This window comes from Mirounga leonina, unplaced genomic scaffold (assembly GCF_011800145.1).
Source record: "Mirounga leonina isolate KUSES-001 unplaced genomic scaffold, KU_Mleo_1.0 Mir_94, whole genome shotgun sequence".
Lineage (NCBI taxonomy): Eukaryota > Metazoa > Chordata > Mammalia > Carnivora > Phocidae > Mirounga > Mirounga leonina.
Window position 1 is genome coordinate 27,851,891 of NW_023270855.1, and position 22,059 is coordinate 27,873,949.

At 49.0% G+C, this 22,059-nt stretch overlaps 1 protein-coding gene across 1 annotated transcript in view; it reads left to right on the forward strand.

Annotated features, from left to right (window-relative positions):
- Positions 1–22,059, forward strand: part of PRICKLE2 (prickle planar cell polarity protein 2) — a 115,716-nt gene that overhangs the window by 65,470 nt on the left and 28,187 nt on the right. Inside the window, exons 6-7 of the mRNA XM_034997735.1 lie at positions 3,101–3,287; positions 8,588–9,463. Coding sequence (XP_034853626.1) covers positions 3,101–3,287; positions 8,588–9,463 — 1,063 coding nt within the window. The remainder of the gene's footprint in view (positions 1–3,100; positions 3,288–8,587; positions 9,464–22,059) is intronic.

The window sequence follows — 22,059 nt, forward strand, 5'->3', positions numbered from 1 at the left end:
CCCGCCCATCGCCCCTCCGTCCGCCCCGCCCATCGCCCCTCCGTCCGGCCACAGGCCACACTTTCTCCTGTGCTCTTCTGCACAGAAGAAAACCAGAGGCCGCTCCACCTTCCTGGATTACGCCTCGCGGGAGAAGCCCCACCCCTCCCTGGTTGCTAGCAGGTCGCCATTTCCTGGGCATCCAGGTTGGAGGGCAGTTTCTGTAGCTGAGAGTCACCGGCACCAGGGCAGCCCCAAACTCTCAAAGAAAAGCATTGTGCAGTTTTCGATTTCATCCTGGGTCCCGGGGCGTAATCATCAGTAATGGTGTGGCACTTAAGTCTTAAGAGAGTTGGGATTCCTGAGCTTCAATGGGACACGTTGGTTTGAGAAGAGGGACATTTGGTGGCACTATTTCGTTTCCCCGTAACTGACAAAAGTTCTGATGGGGATTCAGGAGGCAGGTGCATACTCCCTTAGGAGAGTCCTGCCCCACGCTCTGAGAGGTACTTGAATTGGCTACCCCCAGGTCAGAAAGCGGACTAGAACACCAAGTCTGTGCCTGGTGTTTTCTCCCACCACAGGCACACCCAGATCTGATCTGTAAACTGCAAGAAGAGAAAATTTGCTTTGGATTCACAAGTTTGGAGCTTATATTTCTATACAAAGTTAAAAAAAATAAAAAGTTTGGAGGAGAAAAGAATATTCTAAACCTGACCACTTTTATGGGAATAATTTGGGAAAGATCTTGGATAGGGGTTTCCTCCTACACAGAGTGGATTTCTGGTTCCATCTGACCGAGCAAATAGCAGTGTGGGCTTCTGCAAGCACCACTCCCCTTTTCAGCCACAGCCCACTCCTGCCTGCCTAGGAGGGGTTCACTTTTCTAGGAGGAAGCTGACCAGCCTTAACTAATTTGGATTCTAATGCTGATGGTGATGTTCTGGAGAGACCCTCTAGATGGGTATTTGGGAAACTGAATTCAGTTGCACCTGAATTCAGGCAGCCACTTTACCTTCATCCCTCAGTTTCCACTTCTGGAAATTAGTGCTCCTAATACTTTATTGTTATCTAATGGCAAATAGAATATGGTGATTGAGGTTTTTGAAATTTTTGTTTATTGAGATGTAATTCAACTAGCATAAGGTTCACCCTTCTTAGGTGTCCAGTTTGGTGGGTTTTAGCATATTCATAAAGTTGCACAACTCTCCCTGCTGTGTAATCCCAGGACATTTTCATCACCCCCAAAAGAAACTTTGTATCTATTAGCAGTCCCTTCCCGTCTCCCCTCCCCCTACCCCTGGCAGCCACTAGTCTATTCTCTGTCTCTATGCATTTACATATTCTGGACATTTCACATAAGTGGAATCAGACAGTGTGTCATCTTTTGTGAACATGATCTTTCATCTGGTGTAATGTTTTCAGGGTGAATCCACGTTGTAGCGTATCAGCACATTATTCCTTCCCAAGGCTGAATAATACTCAGTTCGTGTGTATAGGTCATGTTAGGTAGAGCCATTTGTTAGTTGATGTCCATCAACATTTAAGTTCTTTCCACTTTTTGAGTATTATGATAAATGCCGCTATGAACATTCATATGCAGGTTTTGTGTGGGCATATATTTTTCCGTTTTCTTGAGTATCTACGTGGGAGTGGAATTGCTGGGTCATAGGGCAATTCTGTGTCCAAGTTTTTGAGGGAATGCAGACTTTGTTTCAGAGAAGCTATGGCATTTACATTCCCACTCTCAGGGAAGGAGGTTCTAGTTTCTCTATATCCTCAACACTACTTTTCATTAGTCATCTTAGTGGGTGCAAATGGTATCACATTATGGTTTTGATACGTCTGTCCCTAATGGGTAATAATGTTGAGCATCTTTTCATGTGTTTATTGGCTATTTGTCTATCTTCTTTTTGGAGAACTGTGTATTCAAATCCTCTGCCCGTTTGTTTGTTTTTTTTTTTTAATTGAGTGATTTTTCTTTTTATTGTGGAGTTGCTTCTATATTCTGGATACTAGTTCCTTATCAGATACATACTTTGCACCTATTTTCTCCCATTTTGTGGTTACATTTTCACTTTCTTGACGTCCTTTGAAGCAGAGAAGTGTTTAATTCCGATGAAGTCCGATTTAATCTGTTTTTTTTTTCCTTTTGTTGTTTACACTTGCGATGTCATAGCTACGAAACCATTGCCTAATCCAGGTCCTGAAAATTTACACTTGTGTTTTCTTTTAAGCATTTTATAGTATGTAGTTCCTTTGGTCTCTGATCTCTTTTGAATGAATTTTTGTATACGGCTTAGAGTCATTGTTTTGCATGTGGTTATCCAGCTGTCCCAGCCACATTTGTTGAAAAGACCATTCTTTCCCCATTGAATGTCCTTGGCATCTTTGTTGATAATCAGTTGGCCATAAATGTTTGGGTTTGTTTCTGGACTTTCAGTTCTCTTCTATTGATCTGTACGTCTGTTTTTATATCAGTACCACACTGCCTTGATTACTGTAGTTTGTAGTCAGCTTTGAAGCCTGTGCTTTGAAATTTTAAAAAGTCTATATTAGAGGTCAAAACACAAATGCTTCTGAGGGCAAGGCAGGTTTTGTACACGAAGGTGACTCATTTTAAGACAGCAGTGAGTGGTGAAAAATATGACCGAACTGGAGAACTCACCACTCATCTAGCAGTCCTCCTTCTCAAATACTGTGTTTTCAACAAAGAAACCAGGAGTCTAGGTGTTAAAATGACATTCCCTATTTTTAAAAAGATGTTGCATCAGCCAAATAAGGCATGTATGTGTTGTCCAAAGTGCCCACAAACCATCGGTGTCTGGTCTTGCTTTATATTCTTCAGGGTAGACCTTTATTTCTCTTATTAAAATGTGGTTCAATTAATATCTGGGCAGGCCCAAAACTGTGGTTAATTATGCTTTAGGCAAATCCCAATGTGCTAACTGATATCGATGTAGAATATGCAAGTACAGATAAGATTTTTTTTATTGAGTAATTTGTGGGAAAGACCTGCTTTGCCCTCCTTCTAGTTTGGGGTCCCCATAGCTCTTCTCCGGTAAAGTGCATTCTCCTGGCTGGGTCTCAACCACTGATCCTTTGGCTTCCCCATCTCTAGATCATCTTTGCAGACGAATGCACAGAAGCTGAGGGACGGCACTGGCACATGAAACACTTTTGCTGCTTCGAGTGCGAGACGGTGCTTGGCGGCCAGCGCTACATCATGAAGGAGGGAAGGCCCTACTGTTGTCGCTGCTTCGAGTCCTTGTATGCAGAGTATTGCGACACCTGTGCCCAACACATAGGTGAGGCAACGCTTGGTACTCAGCTCACTCCTAATGTGACTGGGTCTCCTTGGCATCTGGCATAGTTAGAAGCCCTTTGGCTCTCAACTCATACTGGCTTAAGTGAAAAAAGGGACTTTCTTGGCTCACTTTACTGGAAAGTTCAAGGAGTGTGCTTGCTTCAGGTAGGGATGGCTCAAGGGTTCAAAGTCTGGAGGGTTTTCTATCCTTTGTGTCTCAGCACTACTTGCCTTCTGTTGGCATCGGTAAAAAGCAAGCTGCCTTCACATGCTGGCTAAGAGGACTCCCCGATTATACATAATCTTAGCACTTGCATTCTCAAAAGGAGTGAGGCCACATCTGTTCTAGTATCCAAATCGGTTCCTCCAAATAGGAGCCTTATCATCCCTGGTTTGGTCACGTGTGCCACCCTGGAAACAGGACAAGAGGGTATTTCGGTTGGCCTGCCTGAGTCATAGGCCCACCCCCGAGATGGGGTTATGGGATGTACAGCCCCACTACCAAGGGGAGGGGGAGAAGTCCCAGAAGGAAACTCTGAGGGAAAATGTAAACAGATGTCTTCCACAGCCTCCTTGGAAAACTTGAGGATCCACAGAGGGAGGAACCAGCAGAGTCCTCTTGGTAGGAAGGGGTTGTCAAAAAAACCAAATGGTTTCTGGCAAGCATGTCTTTAAAAAAAAAAAAAAAATTCAGCAAAAGCTGACCCAGCCAAATACAAAGCAAGAGAACCTGAAATAGCTTATAAGCTATAAACTCCCCAAAGAAGCAGCAGATCTGAGATGGTGGAAATCATTTTCCCTTCGCAAATAACCGATTTGTTCAACCCTTCAGCGCTCTTCCAGATCATGCTGCATCTGTGGCTTCTTCATTCAGCTCGCCTGTTCTGGCACCTTCAGAATGAGCCACCCTTTAAAAAGGAAAAGAAAGAGCTAGCAGGGGATGAATGTCTGGGAGACCAGCAACCTGCTCTTCCTGTGGCTTGTGCACGTCCAAGAAATCTGCTCAGAAGCTGCCAGCTTCTTACCTCTAGTGGGGAGATGTGGAGATAATCAGCCTGGGAGCCCATTTTGCCCCCATGTCAAGGATTTTATCAGGAACCAAAAGAAGTGACTTTGTCTCCCTGCTTCGTCAGAAGTGATCTTTTATTCAAATGAAAACCTAACTAGTACTTTGGAGAGCTTTGGGAGCTGGTAAAAATCCCAGCTTTGCAGGCAAGGCACCTACTGTGTGCTCAGTGGTCCTTTGTTGTTGGGCAGTCTGTCCCCGCAGACTCAGGTCTGCTTCCCTGAGGCCTTTCGGAACTGGAGTCCCTGCCGGGCCCGGGGCTCAGCATTGCTATGCAGTATTCCCTGCTGGGGGGCCTGGGTGATGTGCCCATCTACCTTCCCCTAACTCCTGACTGGCCTCTCCCTCTCACGGCCTGATGCCTCAACCAGGGACCCACCAGCTTTCATTTCTCACAAGATCAAAACAGGGAAACAGACTTGCTTTGATGCTAAGAGTTAGGAAATGGGGACCTCAGTTTGGACAGGTGGCTGGCCACGTGAGGAGGGCCAGGGTGGGCTGTGTCGGGGGGAAGATGGTGCAGCTTTCTGATCCAGCACTGCTGTGCGTGGATTCTGGGTCTGCCAGCAGGCGGCGAGGGTACGGACAGCTCACCTGCCACCACGACACCCGCTTCTCGCTGGTGTTGCTATTTCTTCTGTCCCTTTCCATTGGGCCTTAAAAGCCTCACCAGAAACTGCCGCTTAAAATGTTTGCTCAGCAACTTGGAAGAGAGGAAATCTGTCGGTCACCCCAGCAGGTCCACCTCAGAAGGCCCCTCTGTTTTCTTCTCTTTCTCTCTCCTTCTAGCTATTTCAGGACTTTGACAGGCACTGCCTTCTCCTCCCTCTTAAATCCAGAAAAAGGCGTCAGCGTTTTACCAGAGAGGGGGACCTCTGTGGCCTGCAGTATTATCACTGCTGTAGTTAAAATGTGGTCCCTGATTTTGTTCTTTCCCTTCCCCTACTTTTCTGTGAAACCTCATTTTCCTGCAACAGTGAAAGGGTATGCTCTGTCTCTCCTGCATACCACCATCTCCTGGTGCTTTGCTCTGACCCTATTATACAAATACTCCGTATTTATACAGCCGCTCAGAGCGGACCCTGCATCAGGCAGCCGTCGCTAGGGCAACGGGGCTTTTGCCGGCGCGCAGCAGAGTAGACAGTCCTGTAAACAGACCGAGGCTAGAGCAGCGCTCGACACACATACGCCCTCCAAGAAGGGCTTCCAGGGCTCAGAGGGGGGAATTAAAAAGGAACGCTTAGATGTGGAACAGCAGAGCCCTTTTCCAGATGTTTCGAGTTCAGGACCTGTTCACAGGACCATCTGACATCAGGGATGTTGATTGGGGACCACACTGCCCTGCCTGCTGGGCCGTTTTGTCACCCGCCTCCCCTCTGCACGCCCCACCCCCAGCCCAGCCTTCTGCAAGGCCCCATCCCCAGAACTGGGCCCCCGCTGCCACATCAGAGCGTGTGTCCCTGCAGAAGCTCAGAGAGGCAGCTGGGGGAGGACAAATACGGGAACCGAGCTTCCTGCGTGCCTCTGACAGGGAGCGGGTGAGCCTGTGGCTGCTTGGGCTGCGGGACAGCCGGGGGTGAGCACAGCCCTCTGCAGGGGACGGCAGGGAAGACGGAGCCAGCCCCAGAGCTCGCTCTTGGACTGCATCCAGGCAGTGGCCCTCAGAGCAGAGAGGGAGATGGGCAATCAGGGCGTAACGAAACTAGGAGAAGAAGAGCAGTGAGAGTAGTTAGCAGATGCAGGTCTAGGCACCCTCTGCACATTAACTCATAACAACCCAGTGAAGTCAGAACTGTTATTGTCCCCGTTTTACCACGGAGGGGACTGAGGCAGAGGAGATGAAGCCACTTGGTTAGGGTCGCACAGCTGCAGAGCCGGGATTGGAACCTCAGCAGATGGGCTTCAGCAGCTCCATCACAACCAGCTGGAATGGGATGCAGCTGGGATGCTAAGCTCCCTTCCTCTGACTCCTCACTGACTCCTGAAGCCCCACTCTGCAGGACCCCAGAGTTCGGCCTCCCGCACTGCTGCCCTGCTTCCTGCCTGGAGCCTGGGCACCAAGTGTGGATGGAGCCGCAGCTCTGGGTCCCGTCCCTAGCCCCGCCCCGCCAGCTCCCACTCCTCCCGGGAATGCCCTGTTGACCCGGAGTGCATTTCCACGGTGGCCGCTTTGCCTTCGCTTTGCCTTTGTGGCAGCTTCCGTCCCTCTAAAACTCCCCTCTCAGTCCCTAGGGCCAGACTCCCGAAGAAACAGAGACCCCTTAGTTTGGGGCGGAGCTTGTAGGAGAGGAAGTGCCTTGTGCCTCTCTCTCCCTGGGCTCCAGGGACCTAAAGGTAGGCGGCAGAGAGCACAGGAGGCCGGGACAGCAGCTTTGCCTTTTGCCCTTTGTTCTTGCCCTTCTCTTTGGAGATCGTTCTCCAGGTTCTTATTTACCAGCTCTGCAGACAGGGCTCTCAGAGTGATTCCTGGCGAGTCCAGGCTCCAGACTGCTAGCCACTGAAGGTGGAGGTTCACACTAGTACTACATTTCTGCAAAGATTTTTATTATCAGAAATCAGGAGTCTTGCAAAGGTCCCCTTCCATTCTGCAGTACTTGCATGAGACTGCATAGCCCATAGGCTCTCCCCACAGGAGGGGGACCCCAATGCATCCAGACTTCCATCCTGCCAGCTTAGCAGCTGCTGTCAAGAAAACCTCCCTACGTCACTATCTTAGCGACAGTCCCAGGTGACTCTCCCATTGGACTAGTGCAGGTCTTGCGCCCACGTTTAAAGCAGCCACTAGGGTGGGAGATACAGTTTTTTTACTAGCCAGTACTAGGTCCAGGCATGGCTTTAGCCCTGCCCAAAGCTCATGGCCCAAGGGTGGCAAGAAGGTGGTGTCCCTAGGGGCGCCTGGGTGGCTCAGTCGGTTAAGCGGCTGCCTTCGGCTCAGGTCATGATCCCAGAGTCCTGGGATCAAATCTCGCGTGGGGCTCCCCGCTCAGCGAGAGCCTGCTACTCCCTCTCTCTCTCCCTCGGCCTGCCGCTCTGCCTACTTGTGTGCTCTCTCTCTCTGTCAAATAAATAAATAAAATCTTAAAAAAAAAAAAAAAAAGGTGGTGTCCCACAGGGAGATTAAGTCCTAGAACCAGCAGGGGGCAGAAGAGATGCTGAGAAGCAAGAGCACTTGGGCCCCTGGGAGGTTCCTGCGGGGCAGGTGTGTAACAAGATTATGCAAACCAGGGACAGCCCTTGCTTGGGGAGGAAATGTATTTCTTCCTTCCCTGATGACATTAAGCAAAGGGTGTGCGTGTTTGTGGAGGATGTCTTTGATGAACCACACCCGAGTTTTTCCTTACCAAGTGTTGAAATCCACTTTTTTCTTTTCCACGGAACTGTTACCATGATTTCTTCATCTGAATGGCCTGTGCTGGTAGGGGATTCAGGTCATCCATTCAACATATAAAGAGCCCCTCTGATGCATCAGGCCATGTTCCTGGACATGCCACAGAAAATTAATGACTCTGTTGTCCTAGAGCTTCACTTCTGGCAGGGGAGAGAATTAATAAGCAGATGCGCATGTGTGGTGGTGCATTGTCAAACAGTTCGTGCTGTGAAGAAAACTATAGCAGGTCAGGGTGAAAAATAGCGGAGAGCATGCTACCAGGTGTGCAGGAAGACTTCTCCAAGGAGTTGGCATTTGAGCAGACCCCCAAGGAGAGTGAAAGAGAAAGTGTCAATGTCTCGGTTAGGAGCAAGACTTCTGGGTACAGATCTGACCTGTGATTCCTGGTTGTATTGAGTGAGGCAAGTTATTTAACCCTCCTGTACTTCTGTTTTCCCATCTGAGAAATGGAAATAATATTAGAAACCTATCTCATACAGTGGAGGGGTTAAATGACTTTACCTATATGCAAAGCATTTAAAGCAGTTTTATATCATGTGTTAGTGGCATTATTGTAATTTTGTCTGGGAGAATCTATTCCAGGCAGAAGGATTCATGGACAGGCCATGTTGATCTAGTTGTTTCTCTGCTCAGAGCAAATGAGTTAAGAAGCAGCTGACTGGTAGAACAAGGGGGCTCTCATAATGGGACATGCATACCATTTATGTGAGGTTCTGATTAGTGATTTATCGTTATTTTATTCTGTTGTATCTGGAACCCTGAGCCAAACCAGATGCTGTGTGTTTCACATCATAATACAGGGCTCCGAGCAGCTTGTCAGCCTGTTCCGTGTCTTTTCCATCCCCAGGGATCGACCAAGGTCAGATGACCTACGACGGCCAACACTGGCATGCCACCGAGACCTGTTTCTGCTGTGCTCACTGCAAGAAATCCCTCCTGGGGCGGCCGTTCCTCCCAAAGCAGGGCCAGATATTCTGCTCCCGGGCCTGCAGTGCCGGGGAGGACCCCAATGGCTCTGACTCCTCCGATTCGGCTTTCCAGAACGCCAGGGCCAAGGAGTCCCGGCGCAGTGCCAAAATCGGCAAGAACAAGGGCAAGACGGAGGAGCCCATGCTAAACCAGCACAGCCAGCTGCAGGTGAGTTCCAACCGACTGTCGGCCGACGTGGACCCCCTGTCACTGCAGATGGACCTGCTCAGCCTGTCCAGCCAGACGCCCAGCCTCAACCGGGACCCCATTTGGCGGAGCCGGGACGAGCCCTACCACTATGGGAACAAGATGGAGCAGAACCAGTCCCAGAGTCCCCTGCAGCTTCTCAGCCAGTGCAACATCAGAACTTCCTACAGTCCAGGAGGGCAGGGGGCCGGGGCCCAGCCTGACATGTGGGCCAAGCACTTCAGCAACCCCAAAAGGAGCTCATCACTGGCCATGAAGGGGCACGGTGGCAGCTTCATGAAGGAATGCCGCGAGGACTATTACCCGGGAAGGCTGAGATCCCAAGAGAGCTACAGCGATATGTCCAGTCAGAGCTTTAGTGAAACCCGAGGCAACATCCCAGTCGCCAAATACGAGGAGGAGGAAGAGGAGGAGGAAGGGGGCATATCCACTCAGCAGTGTCGGACCCGCCATCCAATCAGTTCCCTGAAATATACTGAGGACGTGACGCCCACAGAGCAGACCCCCCCGGGCTCCATGGAATCACTGGCCCTGTCTAATGCAACAGGTAGGTTCTGGTCACCTGGAAAACAGAAAGCAAGAGGTAATAATCTCTGAGTGACCCGAAGCTGGTCTTCAGGACTTTCATGTTGTTCCTGCCATGTGCCTTCCTCCAGAAGGTCATTCGGGAGGGGAACCCCAGTTTCAGATGGCTTCTATCTTTGCTCGTGTTCCCTATAAACAGGGCCTGAGACAGGGATGAGGATGCCTGGGACAGGTTGAGGGCGGGCTCCCAGGGAAGGGGGGTGAGAGAGACAGGCCAGGGTTGGGGGAGGAGCCAAGCAGAGAGTGCTATCTGGGCTGGCATCGAACTTCAGTCTGACCCCACAGGGGGCTCTGGAGGATGGGTTGAATTGTACAGTTGGCTCCCTCTTGCGACAAAGGGGCTGACGTCCCACACACCGTGTCTGTCAGTCACCGGCTTTGGGCCGCTAGAGAGCAGCTCCGGGATGAGGTTGTGGATAGGGGCAGGGGGCATGGCAGGTACTACTGGCCAAGGAGAACATTCAGGAGAAGAGGCAGCTGTGAGCTGGAGGCAGTCCTGACAACACCGGGTGGTGCTTGAGACACCACGGCACCCACGACAGCTTCCAAGGCCGTTCCGAACCCCATTGTCTCATTAGGGAGATCATTTTAATGTACAGATAGAGACCAAAGAAATGTGGATAGACAGGAGAAGGCAGGCAGGCTGAAAAGGAGCGAAGGGGGAAGAGAGAGACCATCCAATGCCTGATTTCTCCAGACAAATGGTCTAGCCCATTTGCCTGTGAGGACCAATGTGGAAGTTCTCTAAGACGGCGCTACACAACATGTAGTCTGTGCGTGGAAGCTAGCCGCAGCCTGCAGTGAGAGAAGTACTAAAAATGACAGTGTTGGGGCACCTGGGTGGCTCAGTTGGTTAAGCGACTGCCTTCGGCTCAGGTCATGATCCTGGAGTCCCGGGATCGAGTCCCGCATCGGGCTCCCTGCTTGGCAGGGAGTCTGCTTCTCCCTCTGACCCTCCTCCCTCTCATGCTGTCTCTCATTCTCTCTCTCTCAAATAAATGAATAAAATCTTTAAATAAATAAATAAATAAATAAAAATTAAAAAAAAAATAAAAATGACAGTGTTTAGGAACTCTTGGAACGGTTTGACCTTGCCATGACATCTGAGTGCATGCGTGGCGGGCTCGTCTTCCTGGTCCAGGTACGGACCAGTCAGGGTGTCGTGCAACCCACGAGTGAGTTGTGTGTGGCATGTGCTATGTGTCAGTCATGCTCAGGAGGGTCACATATCTGTCCACGGTGGATTGAGAATAAAAAACGGGTCCTTCGCCATGGACAGCTGAGAAGTACTGTCCCGAGATGCACTTCCCTTATGGGTGGAGCACCTGAGGAGGGAGACACACGTCTACCCCTTACATCAGGGACCCCAGAGTCCAGTGGGTCTTGGTGGAGCTTGTCATAAACTTGTGCATGTCAGCCCCTGCTCAGCCCCAGCTGGTTGTTGCCGCATGCAAAGATACTTATTTATTCATCTAGCAGCCATGTAGCTCTTACCCCATGCCAGATTTGGTCCTACGCACTTTATAAATATTAACTCACTTAATTAAACCCTCCCAGTCCTAGAAAATGGATATACTATTAAGAGTCTCATTTTAGAGTTGAAGAAACTGAAGCACAGAGAAGTTGAAGGCTTTGCCCCAAGTCACCCAGCTTTTAAAAGATGGGGTGGGGATTTGAATATGTGCCTACAACCCTGGAGCAGTGCTCTTAATCATACCAGGTTGCCAATAGTTGCGGTTCCTCCAGACAAGTTAAACGTGTGGATTTTTAAAATGTGAAATCTATGTAAACTCTGCTAGACAGGCAAAGCATGTCTCTAAGTCATAGGGTGTCTCTACAGGATGTTTAACCCTTATCCCTCCCAAATGCATTCACGTCTGTGTTCTCGTGTGTCCTTGGGGACAAATACCAGGTATCTTTACCCTCATGTTTCCGAGGGAACAAAAATGAGGCCTCAGTGACTAAGCACCTTACCTTGTGTCGTAGAAGCGAGCAATTGGTGCCGAGTGATGACTGCCTGGCTTTCAGCCCAGTTTGTGCTATTCTCGAAAACTCTATATGCTATAATTATTTAAGAGGCCAGGAGATAAATAGGTAATTCAGCCTCTGAAGCAGCGTTTCGCAAAGCTAGACCCCCTGCATTCGACGTTGGCTGCTTGATTCAAACATGGAATCCAGGACGTCCCCCGAGACCTCCTGCATCAGATACTATGGAGGGGGTACCCAGGAAGCTGCATTTTAACCAGCTCCCTGCTGATGCTGATGCAGCCATTGTCTGAGAACAGCTGTTCCTGGGCTTGTCTGTTTTGACTTTATTGTCCTCATGGGGTGACTTAGGAGAAAATCAGGAGATCTGGGTGTTGGGAAATACTGGAAAGGCCACGTGATTATGTTTGAAGAATATACCATCTCGGATCCCAAAGAAGAGGCATGGGATTTATCCCTATGATTTTCTACGGGCCCTTGGGCAAAGCACCGAATGCCCCGCTCTGTCTCAGATTTGGGGGAAGCATCCCGGAACCGTGTCTGATGCTGCTAAAAAAAATGCCTGAGATCAGCACTGCCCAGTAGCCACATGTGACTATTGAAATTTCGATTCATGAAAATTAAATGAAATTAAAATTTCAGGCCATCAGCTGCACCAGCCCCGTTTCAAGCGCTCAAGAGCACTGAGGAGAATTTGAAATTACATTTAATTTCACTAGCCACATGTAGCTAGCGGCCGCCCTATTGGGCAGCACAGATGGCGAGAGGTAGCTGGTAGGATGGGCCCAATTTTAACCCCATCATTAGTCTCTGTGGAAATTCTCACATGAGCCCCAGTTTTTCAGATTGTCAATTAATGGCTTGCGGTACCAGTTCAAATCCAGCCTTTGTCATGTCGGAGCTGGGTGGCCTTGAACAAATTGCTTACATTCTGTAAGGCTCAGTTACCTCATCTATGGAATTTAGTGAATAACAGTACTTCCTTCGTAGTGTTTTGGGGAGGAGTATATGATAATGCATGAAAACCCATTAATATAGTCTTCGACGCAGAGGACCTTCTATAATGGTTACCTGATACTTGTTGTTATGATTGCATTTTTATCATGCTTGCATCTTATCCCAAGCATACTGGTGCGCAGCTTTGGCCTCCAGGAATGTTTTGGCTACTGACATCTCCCAGCATCCGCCAGCTGTGCAGGTTTGCATTTTTAGGTTTGCAGATGTTCCCGTGGGACCCTGTTTTTTTTTTTTAACCAGCATGCAAAGAGCATGAGAAACAGGGAACTGAAGAAATGCATTCTGTGCCCCTGTGTTTCCATAGATCTGTCAGGCATAGCCGTGTGGAAGAAAGATTGCAGCTCGTATTCGAAGCACTGCTTCATCCTTGGTCACTGGAGCGAACCTTAAATAGCTTTCCAGATCCTACACTGCACACACACACACACGCACACGCATGCGCACGCACCCCAAAGATGTGGTATTGACTAGACTTGGAAAGTCAGTTGTTTTGCTGCCAACCCCCACTGTTGCATTTAAATTTTGCTAGAAAATTCCCTAGTCTTTTGAGAAGGCAGTGCTCAGAATTGTGTATCTTTAAATCGTGGAATCCTAGTCTGTGAGTAACAAGTATGTGTCATAGAAGGCTTAGTCAAAACACCTTGATCCTTAGGTGAAAGCTAGTCTTCACGATAATGGATTTTTTTTTCTTCCGTAGTCAATAACTCATGTTATTGAATAAGTTTGTAGTGTTTAATCTGGCATAAAGCATGATCTTTCTGTAGGCAGCATTTTTCCTTTGAACAGATCTGGAGAAACAGCCCCAGTTGATTTGCTAGGCTTTGGTCTGGGCTTTGGCACCTCCTGGTTTGTTTAGAACCGGGAGCATACTGCCCCTTCTCCCTCGAAAACACCGGCCATCCGTTATGCTCATGCAGAGTGAGTCAGGTGAGCACAGTCACTCACCATTGACACGAGCACCATTGGAACCTTGCAGAAGCTCTCAAACCCTCCATTGCCTAAACGTGCCTGCAAAGCAGCTTGCAGCCTGGGTGATCACAGGATTGCAGATAGTAATAACAACAGTGGCAATGGGCGTTACGGGGTGTTGGTCACGTACTAGGTACCGTAATGAGGGCTTTGTGCGAACTAGCTCACCATATCTCTATGAGGTAGACACCGTTGTTATTCCCATTTTATGGATGACTTCCGTGAGACACAGAGAGGCTATGTAGCTCAAGACCACACAGCTTGGAAATGGAGGAGCAGGATTCAGATGCACGCATTCTAGCTCCAGGCCTGTGCCCTTAACCCCCTTACCATGGCACACGTGGATGATGATGCTAGGAGTAATGGGCGACAACTCTAAGACCACAGACTGTGGTCTGACATGATGGTGGTGTCACATGTAACATCTCTCCAAATCCTCGTAACAGCCCCATGAGATAAGTCTGATTCTTTTCCCCATTTCACAGATTAGTACACTCAAGTCCAAGGGGGTTATGACCTCCGCATGGTCACCACTGACAACCAGGACCTGAACCTGGGTGTTATAGTCTGCAAGGCCCTTACTCTCAACCACCTTGGTATAATCCCTGCAGGAAGGGTCATGGCCACAGTCAGGATTTGCACAGTGACTCCATCTGAAGGATCAGGATTTCTTTTCCTGTCGCAGCCAGTCTGCTGATGTCCGTAGGGCCCTGGCAGGGCTGGAGCAAAGCTGGAGAACATGGCAGAAGGCAAAGCTGGCAGTCCAGGATGACCTTCCTGGGTCAGGGAGGCACTTAAAGACAAAGGAGACAGGTGCACACGGTCCAGGGGTGGGCACCTGGCAGGAGGCATCCGCAGAAGGCAGAGGAAAACTGTAGCATGAGTCAGGGCCACAGTTCAGGTCACACTGGGGCCAGGTGAAGAGTTGAATTCAAATCGGGACCAGTTGCCTCAGGCAGAGGCCGCACTAAAGGACAACTGGAGATGGTCAGCTGGTCCCCAGCAAGGCACCCTGGAGCACAGCAATGAGGCTCTTCCTTGAGGATCAGCCACATGCCACAAGGAGTGGTTGGGTCAGACAGAGCCGGAACCTGTAGGAAGGAAATGCAAGTATGGATGGGAGTAAAGAAAGGATGGTTTCTGTGCATTCATTCATTCTTCATTCAGCCAGCCAGTGTGACTTGAGGGCCTACCCTATGAGTTACCACAGAGTCAATGAGAGCATGGGCTGTAGACCAGTCGGCCATTGGAAGTTGGACTTTGTGGTTTAATACCTCTGGGACCTTGGGCTTATCTTTTCTGTGCCTCAGTGTCCTCATCTCTGAAATGAAATGACAGCCGTGCCTTCTTGGGTGTTGTGGGAATTAAATGAGTTAATTCCTGTAAAGAACTTAGGACAGTGCCTGATGTCCTCTAAGTGTTCAGTGCCATTAGCTGATAATACTATTAAGTAGGGGCCACTGCCTGTGCAAAGCACTAGGGATACAGTGCTGAGCTAATGTGGACAACGGGCCTACCTTCCTGCCCCTCACAGTCTAGTGGAGTTTCGTAGATAGTAAGCATCTAATTGTACAATATGAAATTGAATCTGTGGTTAAGTGCGGGCGAAGAGGGCATACAAAGAGGGATATAGCTGAGTCAGGGAAGTCAGATAGGGTATCCTGAAAAAGGGATGCCTAAGGGACAAGGGAAGGAGGATTCCAGGCAGCAAGAGCAGCATGTGCAAAGGCCCTGTGGTAGGAATATCTGGCAAGTACAAACGTATGAAAGAAGGCCCACAGTGTAAACAACAGTGAAGACTAATACAGGAGGATGGATGGGATGGTGACCTAGGAGAGAAAATTGGCAGGGTGACAGTGCCTTCGGGGCAAGGGTCCTGAGAGACAGAAGAGGATCAAATTGAAAACATCGAAATGTATAAAAGTTTGCCACCTCTGGGATTCTTGACCCAGGCCAGCATCAGCCTGAAAGCACATGTGTCATTGGCCTGGATATGCAGAGACCCAGGCAAAACAGAAATCTGAAAGGGCTTCCTGCTGCCTTTGATGAGTGTTGCACGATTGTGGCACCTACACACCTGTGTCACCGACACACTTTGACAAGGGGCACTTCGTTGTGCAACACCAAGATCTACTGATTGCTAGGGGGTCGCAGGGTAATTTTTCAGCCTTGCTGGCAAATTGGGAGAGAATGAGAGAACAACAGTGTGGGGATCTGGAGCAACAACTGGAACAGCTCACTTGACCAAGAATGTCTGCAATGTTTTTTAATCCTTATAATGCAAAACATTTCGATATTTAATTCTGGGCAGGGACATTGCTCCTTTTCTTCTGCATAGTTTGGATATGCATCCTCTACCCGAGTTTATTTAAATGGTTGGGTCAAACCTCCTAAGCAGCTGGCGCTTGTTACTTGAGTGGCCACACCTCAGTCATGCTCATGAACTTCATGGCCCAGATCCTTTGTTCCTCCCCTACGCTGGGAAGGATGGGTGGCCCGGTCTGGAATTACAGATCAGAAAACCCAGAGTCCTGTCAGTTGGCCTCAGGGCCAGCCTGGAGAATGCTTTAGTATCGTCTTCATTCATGGGAACGGTGCAGCTCTTGTTTGCAAGTGTCAGAATCCCAACTCAACTGGTGTAAACAAATAAGTTTGTTTTCTTTAAATCAAGAGTCTACAGAGTTCACAGGATTTGGGTTCTGGGAACAGCTGGACCCAGGTGCCCAAATGATGTCCTCGGGACCCACCTTCTTTCCCTCTCTCTCTGGGCTCTTGCTTCCTCCCCACCGGCTGGCTTGGGTCTCAGGCGGGCTCTTCCCAGTGGTAGTCGAGACGACTGGGGGCAGCTCTAGGCTAACATCCACTAGCATCAGGTGAAGGGAAATGGGAACTCATCTTTTGTAATAGTGTCGCCAAAAGTCCCAGAATGGGGTCTCATTTGCCTGACTTGAATCATCTGACAATTCTTTAACTCCTGTGGTGGGAGGGGCGGAGGAATCTTCGCTCTGATTGGTCCGTCTTGAGTCACACGCCCATCCTGGGCCCTAGGTGATGGGGTCCAGCCCATCCAAACTGCAGGGACTGAGAATGGAGATGGGCTTCTCAAAGAGAAACCAAGGTAGCATTTTCAAAGGAGATGGGATTGTACTACAAGGAAGTAAACAGCACAAGTGTCTACTACTGAGCCCACCCCATCTGGGACTGATCCCGGATCTGGTTCCTTCCTCCAGAAGCCCCATCATGTGAACTTGACGTCATATGTTCATTATATATGTCCACCACGAATTGCTGGAGACAAGGGAGCATGTCTCCGCAGTGATTTTTTTTTTTTTTAAAGATTTTATTTATTTATTTGACAGAGAGAGACATAGCGAGAGAGGGAACACAAGCAAGGGGAGTGGGCGAGGGAGAAGCAGGCTTCCCCGCGGTGCAGGGAGCCCGATGTGGGGCTCGATCCCAGGACCCTGGGATCACGACCTGAGCCGAAGGCAGACGCTTAACGACTGAGCCACCCAGGCGCCCTCTCCGCAGTGATTTTAATGTGGGGAATTCAGGCCAGTAAGGAGACGTTTTGCAAGGGCAAATTGGACAGAGCCCAACCCTCTGCTCAGTGTTGAGGATGTGATTCAGGTTTCTGACGGTCCCGTGGAGTGACTTTCTCTGTGTTCCTTATGGAAGTGGTGCCCTCTTACTGGTATTTCATGGCTCTGAACCAGACTCACAGACCGAAGGCCAGATGAAAACCAGCAGAGTGGAACTCGTGGCAGAATCTCTTCATCTCACATTTCTGTTTTTGGGTCAATTTTGTGCTATGTGTGGAAGCCGAGGATATTCTCAGAGCCCCAGGGGCAGTAGACAGACCAGTCTGGATAGAGCTCACCGCAGAGGGGCCGATGCATGCCTGTTTCAGGTCATGGTCTCACTGACATTTTCTGGGTTCAGAGAAATTTTTCCAGTGCCCTGGTTTTTAATAACCATTCAGGAGGCTTATTTATAACCTCCCTGGGCATGAGCCGTCATCTCTACCCAGAGTAAGTAACCATGGTTGCTGAAAGGAGAGAAAAGGTTGCTGATTTTATTCATTTTATTACTGAAAAGGCAACACTGGAAAATGGGTCCGGGGTGGAGGCAGGGGGCCGATGGGCTCTTCAGGCTGGTACAAGATTTTGTAGAGTAGATTTTTAAAGAACCTGTGTGCATTTCTCTTGGAGCTTTTGACTGTGGGAATCTCATAAAGGGAAATGACATTGCTCACATCCACTTGATAATGGCTTGGAAACTCAGGTTTTTAGGATTTAGTTTTTTAAATATGGGCAACTAGGAAAATGTACAAGAGAACAATTAAGATATAGAGAAAAATACAACCCAGCCCTTACCACTTCACTAGAGCTAATATTTTTTTCACTATATTACCGTGTGTTGTTTTTTTCTGAATTGTAAACATACTGGATATTCTGGGTCCTGAATTTCTTCATTTGCATTCTGTCGCTAGCTTATTTTCATAGCTTTTGTCACCATCACATTTAATGACTGTTAATATTCAGTCAAATAGATGTCACCATGTCCCCAGAATGGGACATTTAGGGGGTTCCCAAACTGATTTGTATTGAAATCTTGATTTCCTTTGACTTGCATCAACAAAATGTACTGTTTTGACTCACTCTTTCCTTATAAACATAATCAAAACTTCTAAATAGTTTGGCACGGTTTCTCATCAGATGCTTGACCTCCGCACTTGAGCATCTCCTCCACGGAGTGTTCTGGTGGGACTGGGAGGCCCATCAGCGATTCTGTGCCAACCATCCCTGGCCCAGCCACCCCTCCTCTGCCCAGACACAAAGTGCCTCCTGAGCAGGGGAAAATGAGTGTGATTAAAACCCCACTTCCTAGTACAAGCCACCTGGGGCAGCTTTGGGGAATCTATTTCTCCAAGTAAACAGTCACCATCCCCTCCATCAATTAGTTACCCGGGGACCACCTACATCACATTCATCTGGGATGCTTGTCAACTGTGCACATTCTTGGGCCCATCCCAGTCCTGCAAACAGAATCTCTCATGGCCCAGACCTGGGAATCAACATTTCTAACAAATGCCCCCACAGAGCTCTTAGGCCAGTTAAGTTTAAGGAACACTGGGCTAGAGAAACCCAGATCATGCCTGAGCGAGCAGCCCTCCCTACCACCTTGTCTGTGGTTAGAACTTTCTTCTCGCCCATGGTACCCCTTTGCATCTTCTCTTAGCCATGAGTCTAGCCTCCTGTTTAGACAAAAGAAAAATCAGATATGCTTCTTCTAAAAAGCTCTGAAGATGTCCCTGACATCAAATAGCCCTTGGTACAGTAAACAGCATCTTAGGAAGCTTAAGAGAACATTATCTGAGACAGGGATGGTATGTTTCTTAAGTACCCAGTCTGGACAAAACGTGAAAGAGAATAATACCTGCCACGAACATTTGGTGGTTTTGGTATTGTCCTTGAATGCAGCAGGAGAAGTGAACAATAAAATACTCTGACTCCAAATAGGGCCTGTTTTGGCTGGAAATCAACGTGCAAGTGAAAACGCCAGGAGACCAAAGTTTCCCATGAATTGGATGCAGGTTGATTGGTTGGTTAACTTAGAGTAAGTTTCAGGAGCATCACTGTGAACACCCAGGTAGGGGTGTGTGTGTGTGTGTGTGTTTCCCAGCCATGTGCTGCCAGGCACCGCCTCCCACCTGCCCTTCCCAAACCAAAACCAGAGCACGACATGTTTCTGGGGGGCACTGCTGCAAATCCGGCTGAGTAAACAGGGGGGCACCATCTAGAAGATCAAGTCTGTGTCTTCCACACAAGATTACTAAGAAAAAGCCTAGTGTTTTCTTTGGTACAAAAACTTTTAACAGCTTAACAATGCCCTGTTGAATTTCCCCCTCTGCTTAACTAAAACAGACCTATTTCCTTTCTCAACTCTTGGCTACCCGAGGGTTTGGTGTCCCAGTTTGCAGATTACCCAGCTCCTGTCTTCTCTTTTCTTCTTCCCATGTACAAGGAGTGGGGGGCAAAAACGTGCTCATTTTGTTCTTTGCAGAAAGCAGTAGAAAACGTCCTTTGGTGTATTTCTGTTCTCTGGGACTTTCGTTGGAACAGATCCTTGACTTTCAACTGTGCAAAGTGTAAGGGATTCTTGCTTCCTGGGGTCAGTCATCCCGCCCAGTCCGGTCTGCCCTCCCCGAGGGTGTTATCAGTCTAGGGCCAACTGTGGGGCCTTATTCTGATTCTGACGGCATACTCTCCGTGTGACTGTCCTTGGCAAGGATTCTGTGCTCCCCAGCAGTAAGCAGTCTGGACCTTGCCTGGGTATCTCAGCCTGGCAGGAGCAGACAACCTGGTGGCTGCTTTTTAAGTTAGAGGTGCTGATTTTCAAAGGCAGAAAAGTCCAGTTCAGGCTTTACTTGTGTCTTTTCTTTCGGAGCAGATTGAGCTCAGAGTTGGCAGAGAGAGGAGAGAAAACAGCCTAGAATAACTCAATTTTTTTTTTTTAATTTCTTTCTTTATATCTGGATACTGGGTCCTAGGTAAGAAGATGAGAAGAGAAGTTTCCTTTACCTGGGATACACATTCGTACACAAAGGCCCTTGTGGTGTGAGCAGGGTGGTCTAGGTCAGTGGTTCTCAATAGGGGTGAGTGGGGAGGGGTGGGGATTTTGTCACCTAGGGGACGTTTAGCAATGTTTGGGACATTTTTTTTAAGGTTCATTTATATATTTGAGAGAGAGAGCAAGCATGAGCAGGAGGGGCAGAGGGAGAGAGAGAGAATCTCAAGCAGACTCCATGCTGAGCATGGAGCCTGATGCGGGGTTGGATCCCATGACCCCAAGATCACGATCTGAGCCAAAGCCAAGAGTCGGACACTCAACTGGCTGCGCCCCCCCAGGTGCCCCGTTTGGAGACATTTTTGACCGTCACAACTTGGGGTGCAGGGTGCTAGGGGCTTCTAGTGGGTGGAGGTCAGGGGTGCTGCTCAACATCCTACAATGCACAGATCAGCACCTTCCCTCCAGCCAAGAGCCATCTGGTCCCATGAGACCGTAGTGCCAAGGTTGAGAAAGCCTGGTCTAGACACAGGGTATTGCCTTGGAAATCATCACTTCCCACGGAAGACACTGGAATCCCATCGGAGGAGGGCCTGATGGTTTGTGAAGGGGCCTCCCAGGCCAGGCATTTCAAAAGCACCCCCTGCAGCAGGATGAGCCCTTTGTGCTTCTTGCTCTGACCCCAGCTGCAGCGCATGCTGGGGTTTAGTGTTTAAGGGTCACACTGACCTGGTTGAAATCCCACTACCACTGTAGTTGTGTGACCTCAGGCTGGTGGCTTAAATCTCTCACCCTCTCAGCATCCTGGGGCGTGAATATAAATGTCCGCCACCAGGGCTGTTGTGAAGCATGAGGTAATGTGCAGAAAGCCTGGCACATGGCAAATTCAATATTTGAGAGTTATTATTATTCTTATCATCCGGTGCCCCAGAGTGCTGACCTCCAGCCACCTTCCTTTTAACTGTGTCTCAGCCCATTGCTCACTTACCAGGGAGAGGGAAGATTGAATGGAATTGAGAAATCCTATTGTACAGGGATGGAAGAAGAGGCTGCAATCGATGGATGGGCATGACGCTTGGCAATTCTGTAGATACCAGTAATCCAGACCCCCGCGGACACCCACAAGTGGGGAGCTCTGCTACTTGGATCTTCAGGGATGATTGCAGCAAGAAAGATGAACCCTTTCTTCCTGGATCTCCATCTCCAGCCTTATCTGAGCTTAAAGAGGCTACCACAACCTGTGGCCTAATTATGCCCATGTAACACCTATTAGTGCTAATGGAGCCCGCCCTCCCCACGTGAGAAAGGCGACTGCCCACTCCCAGACCTCAGCCTTTCCTTCACTGATTTCCCTCCCTGCCCCCCCCACCCCCGCTCCAGCATCAATTAACTTCTCAGAGAATTCCCATTCGCCACAGCTTAGAGGAGTTAATTTGTTCTTTGCATCTGTGGATGAGAAACAGGCCGTGCTTTGGGCCCCCGAGCTGGGAAGACAATGGGGACAGACAACAGTGGAAGTTTTCCATGGAGATTATTATCAGCCCCAAGAACAAGCCCAGCCAGGTCCTCATCTGCAGTTGTGTTTCAAGCTCGGGCCCCGTGCAGGGAGAGGAATTCCAGCCTGGCCCTGAGGTTCTCATACCGTTCTCCTCGGTGCAGCCCAGGTCTCACCATCCTTGAGGGAACGGTGACCTGTAAGTGGCTGGGCTTTCTATCACCTTGAGCACTGTCCTGTGTGGCTTGCTTTCTGCTCGGGATTAGGGCTGCCTGAGAAGCAGATAGCTTCCTCTATCATTTTCTGCCTTCTGAATCTGTTTTTTGTGGGGGTCTCAGTAGTTAGGGCCCCTGGGTGCCACACCTTTATCCGGCAGTAAGAGATGGAGCACATCAGGTCAGAGGACATTTTTGATTCCAGTTTTGCCCTGAGCCCCAAGACGACGGCAAAAAAAGAATCTTAAACACTCTTCCATGAGTGCACAGAACCATCTCCTCCCCACCCCCATCCACCCCCATCCA